General features: G+C 38.5%; 1 protein-coding gene across 1 annotated transcript; it reads right to left on the reverse strand.

The window, feature by feature from the left end:
• Positions 1 to 2,166: 2,166 nt before the first annotated feature.
• fam83ga (family with sequence similarity 83 member Ga) lies at positions 2,167 to 8,717 on the reverse strand. The gene is made up of 5 exons (XM_016527623.1): positions 8,259 to 8,717; positions 7,196 to 7,363; positions 6,083 to 6,207; positions 2,909 to 5,957; positions 2,167 to 2,803 (listed from the first exon to the last, which is right to left on the reverse strand). Exons 1-5 carry the CDS (start codon positions 8,715 to 8,717, stop codon positions 2,342 to 2,344), a joined length of 4,263 nt encoding a protein of 1,420 aa, XP_016383109.1. The 3' UTR covers positions 2,167 to 2,341.
• Positions 8,718 to 11,600: the final 2,883 nt, after the last annotated feature.

An 11,600-nucleotide genomic window follows, 5' to 3' on the forward strand; every position in this document is an offset into this window, starting at 1 on the left:
ACTTCTGACATGGATATGGCAAAGACTCTGCTTCAGCAAAAAGTTCTGTGATGGAAAGTACCACTCTACAAAGCTTAAGATGTATGACCTATGAAATCTTGCTGCTAGTTTCACAAGGAAGTAAAAATCCTCTACTATTTCTTCTTTTCCTGCAAATACTTCTTATAAAGATATCTTTAACTAAAGCGGGGCAGCAAACGATTGTTCTCTATGTCTGTATTTAGTACATGGCCAGTCTTGTGTTTCCCACAAATGCTTGCTCAGACCTAACTTTAAAGGGATTGTTCATACAAAAATGAAAATTCTGCTATTATTTACTCACCCTCATGTTATTACAAACCTGTATGACTTTATACATTCTGTGGGACATAAAAGATTAAATATTGAAAAATATCTGTGATTCCACTGTTAATTTGAACATGATTGTGGGTGAATTATCACTCTAAGGGAATCAAAACTGTATAGTTAGGAAAACGAAATGTAACTGCATGTCACTGTGCATAGTGAAGCGCACGTTAAACTGCCTGGAACACATTATGATCATGAACAATTATAAGTGTTCTTATTTTGGGTGTACGGTATGGTGATGCTCTTTTTTATGAAATGACATTTCAAATGGGTCCATTGACACTTGAATTTGCTTGCTGCTGCTGATATGACCATTATTTGCCTGCTCTGAAAGCATAAAACTTACACAGACATTACTGGAAGGACATTTAGATCACTAATCTAACTTCCATGTAAATCACCCAGCACTTCCTAGATCTTTGAGTGAGTGAAGTGACGTGGCCAAGTATGGTGACCCATACTCGGAATTTGTGCTCTGCATTTAACCCATCCAAGTGCACACACACACACCGTGAACACACACCCGGAGCAGTGGGCAGCCATATTGCTGTGGTGCCCGGGGAACAGTTGGGGGTTCGGTGCCTTGCTGAAGGGTCTCACCTCAGTCGTGGTATTGAGGGTGGAAGAGAGCGCTGATTATTCGCTCCCCCCACCGACAATTCCTGCCAGACCTGAGACTCGACCCCGCAACCTTCGGGTAACAAGTCCGACTGCCCCACAGTCGTGGTCTGTAACACTATAGTCTGCCTAAAGAGAGACGAGCTGTCAAAAGAAGCAAATTAGTGAGAAAATAATTTTAAGACTGCCTGAAATTAAAGTTCAAATCAGTCAATGTCAGTCTAAACTATTATTCACTTCTTCTGTTGAATGTTCATTTGTTTACAACAAGAAGGTCTATATTACCTGGAGAAAGCTATCTGTTAGAATTAGCATCCTATTCATCTCAATAGTAGTTGCGTGTTTAGTTCAGAGGCCAGTTAGATAAAATGCTTAGACTAGTCTTACAAGTTTGTCATTGAATTTTTTTTCTTTAAGATTGGTCATTTTATTTTATAAGTTGGTTACATAAAACTGAAATCGGTCTAATATGAACCCGAAAAATAAAACTCATTACCCTACACTAGTCACACTAGTTCTTAACACAAAGGCTAAGTTTATGCAGCTGGCCCCAGAACACCATCAGAAATAGGTATGTGATTGGAATTCTGCCATCTTTACAGACCTGGACACAATTCTTTCACTTGACCCCGTGAATGATATGTGATTAATTCTGGAATCACATCCTGACAAAGATGATTAGCTGAAGACACCACAAGATCACTCACAATCCCAAGCCACTTAAAAATAACTTAAAAAGTAGCCAGACTGAGTGTGGGTTTGGTGTGTGATTATAGGTTAAATTCTGTTTGAAGTTGTTCCGATAAGTAGCAACAATGGTAAAACATCTTTATATAATAAAAAAGGAGAATAAAGTCCAGCTGTAATCAAGTGAAGTATGGAAGGTCTATTTTAATAATTCAATAAATGTAATTTTACAAGCATACAGTCTAGTCTTCAACTAAAAAAGTATTTGAGTGTCTGACCTTCATCTAAATGAGTGGACAGCACCCACGTCCAGTGTTTTCTTCAGTATACCATTTAGCCTAAGTCAACCCATAAAAGAATCAGGAAATAATGTGTTATGCAAAGGGTGAACTGTGACGATTTAATGAGACCCATAATTGATCATTTACATCAAGCTGAATGGAAAAATGAATTATTTACATATTAATAGCTTTAAGGACAATCATAAAGCTTTATCGAAAAGTCTGTGCCTGCAATTTACATAAACATTAAGTTTAGAAAAACCTATTTGTATTGGGAATCCTATGTTAACTTTCTGCTGGCTAATTGGAAGAAATAAAGCATAGTTTTATGTGAGATCAACTCACATAGTTCAATAAGTAATAAATAACCCAGTGGCCTTCAGTATACAACAGTTTGTTGCATTGTACTATTTGCTTGGCGGAGACCCTTTAATCGCCTGCTTCTTTACTTGTGCTGGACAGGAAATCCCAGAAGAACAACAACTATACTTTGTTAGGGACGCAGAACGTTTCCTGGAAACGTTTGGCTGGTCTGACTGCCCGAACTTAGGTGCAGTCAGCTGGACCTGTGGCAGTTTTAAGGCAGAGGTGGGACCATTTGGTGTAGGTACTGTGCAAGGGGATCTCTGGAGAATTTGTGTTGACCTAACTGGAGCAACTCTTCCTGGGGACAATTTTTCAGGAGATGGAGGTGATGTAACGCTAGGCTTATTCTGCCCCAGTGGTTTTCCAAGTGGGTGTCTATGCATGCCAGCTCTAGGTGCTCGAAGCCCAAATGAGCGATTGCTAGTGTCTGCTTTGCTGATGGGTAACTTAGTTAACCCTCCTCTAGCTTGAATAGGAATTCTGGACGATGCTTGATGTGGTTGCTAGGATGAAAAACAGAACATTAATTAATTATATTTTTCTTAATCCAGTTCTCCAAATTGTTTTCAAACTAGTTAGTACTTGGTAGTACAGTAAGATATTCTTACCTTCCTAACCAGACACTCCAGCTTGGGTTTTGCCTCTGGCAGGTTCCTTTTCATCTGATTTGTACAAATATGTTCCCCTTCTTGTTTCTCATCAGTCAGAGCTGTCAGGTGACATGTTTCCTTTCTATGCCTACTGTAAACATCATGACCCAGCTTATTCTCTTTAGATTTTCTATCATTTATAGTCTTTGGTTCTATAGGCTTAGTTTTGCTCATCTTTGTTTCATTGCTCAGAGCAGCTCTTGGTCTTACGGGATCAGAATTGTTCAACTCTGTCTCTTGGAAGTCAGAATCCTCTAATATCAGCAGCTCAATGGTTTCAAACTGTTCAGGCAGTTTCTCTTGAGGATTGTGCTCCTCAGATTTTCTCTTTAGCACTGCTGGACTGACCTCATCGTTCTGCAGTTTTAAATGCTCATTCACATGCTCTTCGGATTTCAGGTTGAGTGGATGATCTGATCCAGAATCTAAATCAGTCAATGGGTTTTGCAGTTCCTCACTCTTAGGCAACTCTATGGACTTTGTTACCTTGGTCTTCTCTGGAATTACAGGAGTTACATCAGTTTTATCTTGCAGTACTGAGCTCCGAAATTCACTGTCTGTTGCTGGCTGTGGGATAGCATTTACTTCTGAAGCTCTGACCATTAAATCTGGACTTTCCCCAGACTGTGAGTCCTGTAGTGGCGGTTGAAGTCTCTGAGTAGTAGTCTCAGCTAACTGAATAGATTGTCCCTTACATATTGAATCTAGACTTACCTCAGGTTGTAAGTCCTGCAGTGGTGGTTTTGCAGTTTTCTCAGCTAACTTTCCAGATTGTCCCTCACACTTTACATCTTGACTTACTTGAGACTCTAAGTCCTGTAGTTGTGGTTCTGAATCTTTCTCAGCTAACAGTACAGACTTTTCCTCACAGAATAAATCCAGACTTGCATCAAGTTTTATGTCCTGTAGTGGTTCTTTTTCAGGTTGCTCAGATGCTAAATCTGGACTTACCTTAAGTTGTAAGTCTTGCATTGGCGCTTTTTCAACTTTCTCAGCTAATTCTACAGAATCTTCCTTGGACTGTATCTTTAAAACCTTCAGAGATGCACTTATCTCATGCTCTTGCAAAAAGTTACTCATCAATTTGCTCTCTACTACTGGCTCTGATGTAACTTCAGACTCTTGTAGTTGTCTGTGAACTTTCTCATCCAGTTGAGTTTGGGCATTATCTTCAGACTTTAAAACTGCCTGGTGATTGTCAGCTGTCATCTCTAGTATGTGTTGAAATTTGAGCTGCTCCTGTCCAAAATGCATTTTAGGCTCATCATTTTCTTTTGTGTTCTGACCGCTGAGCTCAGATAGTTTCTCATTTTCCAGGACAGGCTTCAGTACTTGTAGTCGTTCATTCAGACTTAATGTCTCCACTGAGCTTGGTTTCACTTCATGATCTATACCATCAATTTCTGGCTTCAAACTCACTGTATCACCGCACTCAAAGTATTCATCTGAAGTTGAAGAGAAGTTGAAGCAACCATTAGGAGTCTGTGAGAAATAGCAGGTTTCACTATCTTTGACTGGTAGTTTACTATCATTTATTATGGTACCTTTGTCTCTTTTTTGAGCAAAGGTGGTTTTCGAAGTTGCAGCTGTTGTTTTGAAGTCTGCAGATAAGAAATTATAAACAATACTGCAATATGTTTTTAAAAGTTTTGGAATAAACAAGGTCTGTTTATTATCCAAATCTGTACTCTCTTGAGCTGGGGATGAATTTGAACAAGGAACTTCCTGCTCTTGTTGATAGTTTTTGATTGAATTATGCAAAGATTCTGGTGTATTTTCAGGCAGAAAGACATCTCCTACAGACCTAAAGTCAGCCACAGGGCTAGCACACTCATAGAATTCATCAGACAATGAAGAGATGCTGGAGTCACAGTTAGACGCCTGTGTACCATTCCAGCCATTTTGGTTTGTGTCTGGTTTTGTATCTCTATGGTCATGAGTGGCAACATCATTTATGACTTGGTCATCTTGGCTTTGCTTAACAGAAGGGGTTTCTGAGATTGCAAATGATTCATGATGACTTTTGTTGGACAACGCTGATGATGATGATTTCAAATCAAGATCCTCTGAGGTTTGGGCAGGACATTTTAGAGGTTGTAGAGTATCCAGAGCTTGCTTTGTAGCTGTCTCATCTTGAGCGAAAGATAAAATTGTATTGGGAAAGTCTTTTTCCATATTTATGTTTTTTCTCTGCAAAGATATAGAGTCCAGCTCTTTTTCCATCACACATAGTTCCTCTTTATGTACTTTATTACAGGCAAGCACATGCACTGTTTCCGGCTTCTCCAAAGGTGAGATAAGATTCTCACTCTGGCTGCTTCTTTGATGTTGATTTTGATCAAAATACTTCTGCGCTTCACCTGATGTTTGCTTCTGAACTGGAGCTTCAGGATCAGAGGGAGTTTGGGATATGGGTCCAGGACAATCCCTCCGAGATAAAGACTCCTTTGGCTCCTGAAGAGGATCCTTGAATCGGATGGCTTGAGACACTTCAAAGAGTTCTGAACGCATTAGGTGAGCTTGCAGTGGCTTGTTGGAGTCTCTTATGTTAATAAAACCAATGACATCACTCGGCGGGTCAGGATCGGGCCAGGTCGGCACATAATTGATCATGTTTGCCTTTTCCAGGTTGAGCAGTCCCGGGTGAACCTGTGGCACCACTGGTGTGTCTTTAATTTGTTTGATGACTTCTGTCTGATTCTTGGAAGTGCTGTTCTTGGCTCTTGTCTGGTCAGATACAGGTCCGTTGGTAGTGAAAGCGCAGTTGGAGACAAGAGTGTATTTTGGGTTAATAAGCTTGAGTGCTGTGGTGGCGGAGGGAAGTAGAGTGGGTACTGCTTGAGGGAGGAACTCAGGTTCAGGCTCACTGCTTAGATTAATCTTGCTCAGACACACTCCATTAGACATCACATACATGTCCTGAAACAATGAGTCAAATGTGTCGACTGCTTGGCCAGTGAGAACCGTGATGAGATTTCTGTCCAGTCTAGAGGCAGACCATGTGAAACTGAAAGTAAAGAACACATTGTTAATTGTAATAATTACTCTAATTAATGTATTTATGGATGCATTTAGAATGTACTAGAATCAATAATTAGTCTAATCTTGTTAAACTGGGTTGACCAGACTTACCTATATGACCCTGAGACTGCTTTGTCTCCGTCAATAAACATGAACTTCTGGCTTTGGCTTCCACACACTCTCTTTGAGGATCGACTGAAAAATTCTGCCCCTCTGATGCTGCGCACTCTCATGTTCTGATGGAAAAACAAAGTTTAATATGTTTAACTAATGTGTGGATGAAAAAAAGAGATGATTCTTTCCTGCCTGGAGGAATGAGAAACCAATTAAATGTATCTATCAACAGTGTTTTATGTGTACCAAGAGAGTTAATTGACAGGATTAATAACCAAAGATGACCTATTAGAGTCTGCAAATGCCTTTTATTTTTAAGACATCGATTCTGACACACTCTGTTTATGCCAGTGAACCTGGCCAAGCAAAGCGGGTGACTTGAGTTCATCAATAAAAGTCTATTAGTATACGATCACATTAGAAAGTAACCACATCATATGTCACATATATAATGTTTTCACACATTTGTGCATTGATGGTAATCTGAAACTACACTGCACTGAGCCTGTTGTGGTCATCCAGTCTTAATCACTATTCACACGTATTCAGTATTTAGATTATCTTTTTTTGGGGAACCAGAGCTGTTTACCATCCACCAAGTTTCTGTGGTGCCTTTAGGTGATACACAGACAGAAGCTAATATCTCTATTTAGGTCAAGTGATTATAAAGTTTTATAATCTAAATTTATTGTAGTAAATACACTTCTAATATTTTATAGATTTGTAAAAAAAAAAAAACACACACGTCTTTTATTGTATATAAACACTACATACATTTAATTTCTTTCTAACAAATCCCTTGCCATCACTGATAGAGTTTAAGATTCTATGTCATTTCAAAAATGTGTTGCAAAACTATCTATCATCAGCAGAAATCTGTTTCTGTCTCTAAACAAAAGTGACAAGAGTCTTAAGTGCTCACAGTTGCCTCAGGATGTTTGGAAAATTAGACTTTCTGATTTGGAGTACTGCATGTTCCAAAAGTTATCTCTCAGTAAATTGCTTCTGCTCATTATACTACAGGCTATTAATAATCTGATGTTTCTTTTCTGCTAATAAATCATCTTAAATTGCAACTCAAATTAGTTTATAGTATTAATTGTGACATGCCTTTAGGTGTCCAGTGTGCATGCCTGCTTTCTCACACATTCTCAGGAAGTGCTTCACTCCGGTGGTCTCCAACATAATGTACACAGAAACCTTCCGCTTGTAGCTTGCATCCAGGAGATCTTTGAAAATGTCAATATCTGTGAACAAGTCCATGGCAATTGCAATAACCTGCAAAGGTACAGGTATTAATGAAAACACAAGAACTTGGTAGCAAACAAAACTGTGATATCTGTCAAAAACATACTGATAATAATAATGCATGTAAATAAAACTGTGCACACAGATGAAAAAAATTGGTCATCCTTGAAAAACGAATTCCAAGTAATTAGAACAGCAGATCTGGAAAGGTGCATTGTACAATGTGAGGACTATTTAAAAAAATATGTGTGGGGGAGGGGTGTCCAAATATGTTTTTTTTTTTTTTTCAATTTACAAATTATATTATCATCATAATAATTTGTGTGCATCAAACAATCCACAGATTTGAAAGTGTCTTTTACTTTTATGCAGCAGTATTCAAGCTGTATGAACTTTTTGAAAAACCTGATGATCATTTCCTCCAGCATGATTAAAACATTTTCAAAAGAGGATTTTGAGCTTCAATGGAAGGAAGATCTGATCTTTTGTAAGGTCCGTGACATTTAATTTAAATTTTTCAAGATCTGAAAACTTTCATGTTTTAATTAGTTTATTTAAATTATATGTATAATGTAAAAAAATTTAAAAGAATTATAGGCCTCTATATATATATATATATATATATGACATGTTTTCCCATTTTACTTTCTAATTCTAAAAGTCCAAAGTTCCAGCAGTGCCCAGCCCTACACTCTCAGAAAAAAGGTACAAAAGCTGTCACTAATATATGTACCTTTAAGGTAGGCTACTAATATGTGTCCTTTAGGGGTAAATAAGGTAGTGTAGACTGTTCTTATAGTGTAGACTGTTTTATGAGCTTGAGAACACGTGCAGCTCTCTACACAGGACTTTGGTCTGTCTTATTCACCAGAGGTGAGTTACGACAAAAATCACAAAATCATAATAATATACATTCATCCCCTACCTTTTGTGCTTGGGAGATCATTTTTCTAACGACCTCTTTAATATGTGACTGACCCTCATAAGGAGGCTGAGTGTACACTTGAACACGAGTCACTCCGCGGTAGGACGCCCGGTCCGGCCACCCGATGTCCAGCAGTGGGATCGAGCGGTCCGAGCGGTCAGGCCAGTACTGAAGGGAAATCTCTTCCCCATCACTGTCGCCGAGCAGTTCAGCATTATAATCAGGGGAACCCGGGCTATACACCTCCACAGTGTTGAGAATGCTCTCAAGTTCAAGGTCTGATAGAAAGCAGCGGATGTTGTTTGTTTGGATGTAGTCCTCATAGGCGTCCTGTCCGTCATGTATGAGTGTTTCCAGCGCGAGTCTATGCTCCTCGCTGTAGAAGAACTCCGGCTTGGACTCGTTGGTGCGCAAGTTGATGTGATTGTCATCAAGGCACTGAACCTGTGACAGTGCCATTACTTGAGCTCAGCGGTATTTTTTAACAGCATTCAAATGGATTTGCGTAAAATTGTTTAGTTCAACTATTTTAACCGACAAGATATTATACACAAAAGGCACACGCGTTCAGTGTAAGATCCGGTTGACTCGCTCCTGCTCATCAGTTCATCCTGTCAAGAGTAGCCTACTACAGTAGTGTGTGTGTGTGTGTTCACGCACAGATGCAAGAGCAGGTAAACATGCACACCTCAATCACGTGACTCCCTATCAACCAATGTTAAGAGAAACCCAGCAAACGTTATGGTGTTATTCAGTGTGAGTATATACGCCGTTTAGTAGTGGGGGCGTTTTGAAAGCCAGTTTGAAGGTAAATGAGCAGATATTTCGTGCTAGACGTTTAACTTATGTATAAGTTAATGCATAATACTTCATTTTAGAATTGTTTCGTTTTGTAATGGTGAAAAATGACCCAGAAAGGCTGTGTTTCAGCATTTCAGAGCTCACTGCTATAAAACCTGTGGTTTTAAAAACATCGAAGAAGTAGATATTAAACAGCTGTCAATACATACTTATCAAGAAAGTAATTGGTATTTGGATTCTAATATGTGTTAAAGGCACAATATGTAAGATTTTTTTAATTAAAATATCCAAAAACCACTAGGACAGTGTTATATATTTTGCTGACTTGTGTACTTACATTATCCCAAATGTTTCGAAGAATGTTTAAATCCAGAGAAATAAGCAATTTTAACTAGTGACAGGGACCGTGTCCATAGTATCATTGTGTCGCCTGCCAATGACGTCATAACCCCTCAATTTCCGGTTTTGTTTTGTAGAAAACATGGAAACACCAAAGACGCTTTAATATGTTGTGCGTTTTAATAGACCGGTGACGACCGCACAGAGTCGCATTATAACAAAACTTTCAAATAAAACAGCACTGCTTTTTTTCCCAGATACGCACGACCGGAAGGAGCGGAAGCGGTCGACTGTGGCATAATAAAAGCTCCGCTGCTTTCGAGCCGTGTGTCGCGCTCGTTCAGCGGCCTCGTTTCGCTTCGACGGCTTTCAGCCTCACCCTGCTTCATTCTACTACGTTAATAAATCATTAGCTCATCCATGAACATGATTTCTGCCCGAGTCCCGTCGGATTGCATCGGCTGTGGGGATGAAGACGACAACTCCCATGATTCCACACTCAATCACAGCATCATCAAACTACGCCTTTGCTTCTTTGTTTATTTTGAATACGCGCCCTCTAGCAGCAAAAATTACATATTGTGCCTTTAATTGTGATGTGTAACATTTTTTTACATTTTCTTAAAAGTTCCTAAAAATGTCCAACAGCCACATGAAGTCTTTTGAATTAGACAACTTTTTTTTTTAAAAAGAACCAACCACAAAAATAGTTTTCACAATTGAGGTGACTGTGTGTAATTTATGCTGTAAAATATTAAAGTAACCACGTATTTACTAATAAACCTTAAAGCAGTAGTTCACTTCCAGAGTAAAAAATTCCTGATAATTTACTCATGTTATCCAAGATGTTCATGTCTTTCTGTCTTCAGTTGAAAAGAAATTAAGGTTTTTGATGAAAACATTCCAGGATTTTTCTCCATATAATGGACTTCAATGGGGACCAACGAGTTGAAGGTCCAAATTGCAGTTTCAATGCAGCTTCAAAGGGCTCTACATGATCCCAGCCAAGGAATAAGGGTCTTATCTAGAGAAAGGATCTGCCATTTTCTTAAAAAAATAAAAATGAATATACTTTTTAACCACAAATGCTCGTCTTTCACCAGCTCGACTTCACGCATTACGTAGTCACGTTGGAGAGGTCACGTGTGATGTAGGCAGAAGTACCGACCCAGTGTTTACAAAGCAAACATGCAAAGAAAGTCAAATGCCCTTTACAAAAAAAGGTAAAACAACGATGTCAGATGATTTTGAAGTTGGAGGAGAAAATGGGATTGAGTTTTTCGCCCTACCCAACCTTTTTGAACTGGAATACACAGACGAAGAGCTAACCGCGCGTGACCTTTCCAATGTGAATACGTCATGCATGATCTGTGGACACGCATCGTGTAGCTAGTGCAAGACGAGCATTCATGGTTAAAAAGTATACACTTTTTTTTTTTAGAAAATGACAGATCGTTTCGCTAGATAAGACCCTTATTCCTCGGCTGGGATCACGTAGAGCCCTTTGAAGCTGCATTGAAACTGCAATTTGGACCTTCAACTCGTTGGTCCCCATTGAAGTCCATTATATGGAGAAAAATCCTGGAATGTTTTTCTCAAAAACCTTCATTTCTTTGCGACTGAAGACAAAAAGGCATGAACATCTTGTATGACATGGGGTGAGTACATTATCAGGAAATTTTTATTCTGGAAGTGAACTACTCCTTTAAAGCAATATTCTAAAATCGAATTTGAAATTCCAGAGGGAATCCATGGCTGAAAAAAAAAGAATTCCTTTTTTGGATTTGTAGTTTTTGGATTCAGTTGTACTTTGCAGCACATCAGAATGTCAAATAATGAAAGATGAAATATTCCAGAATAAGCTTTATAATTTTGTATCAAGTTTAGTCATTTCCTGGCTTGACCCAATAGCCATATTATGCTCTAACTGAAGATTATTGACATGTACACACTATTGTGTTAATATTCATCTATTTTCAGTCATCATAATGGTAACATTTACATAATCAAAAGAAAATAAGACAACAACAGTTATGAACAATATATACACAGAAAAAAGTGTAATAAATATAGCAATTGATTTTAAAAAAGGATCCAAATTTGTAAGCAAAGTGCAGTGAAAAGATTGTATCAATTACAATTCAAAATCTCTTTTTGCATTTTAATGCTCCAAAGTATGCTTGGAGTCTTTTTTTTTTTTTT

This window comes from Sinocyclocheilus rhinocerous, unplaced genomic scaffold, assembly GCF_001515625.1.
Source record: "Sinocyclocheilus rhinocerous isolate Xijiao unplaced genomic scaffold, SAMN03320098_v1.1 scaffold273, whole genome shotgun sequence".
Lineage (NCBI taxonomy): Eukaryota > Metazoa > Chordata > Actinopteri > Cypriniformes > Cyprinidae > Sinocyclocheilus > Sinocyclocheilus rhinocerous.

Bases quoted from the DNA above. Each gene is read 5' to 3' on its own strand.
- fam83ga (XM_016527623.1), bottom strand. From the start codon at position 8,717: ATGGCACTGTCACAGGTTCAGTGCCTTGATGACAATCACATCAACTTG. The intron at 6,208-7,195 runs GCATGTCACAAT...TTTTTCCATCAG, and splicing joins TGCACACTGGACACCTAAAG to AACATGAGAGTGCGCAGCAT. The intron at 5,958-6,082 runs GTAAGTCTGGTC...CTTTACTTTCAG, and splicing joins GCAGTCTCAGGGTCATATAG to TTTCACATGGTCTGCCTCTA.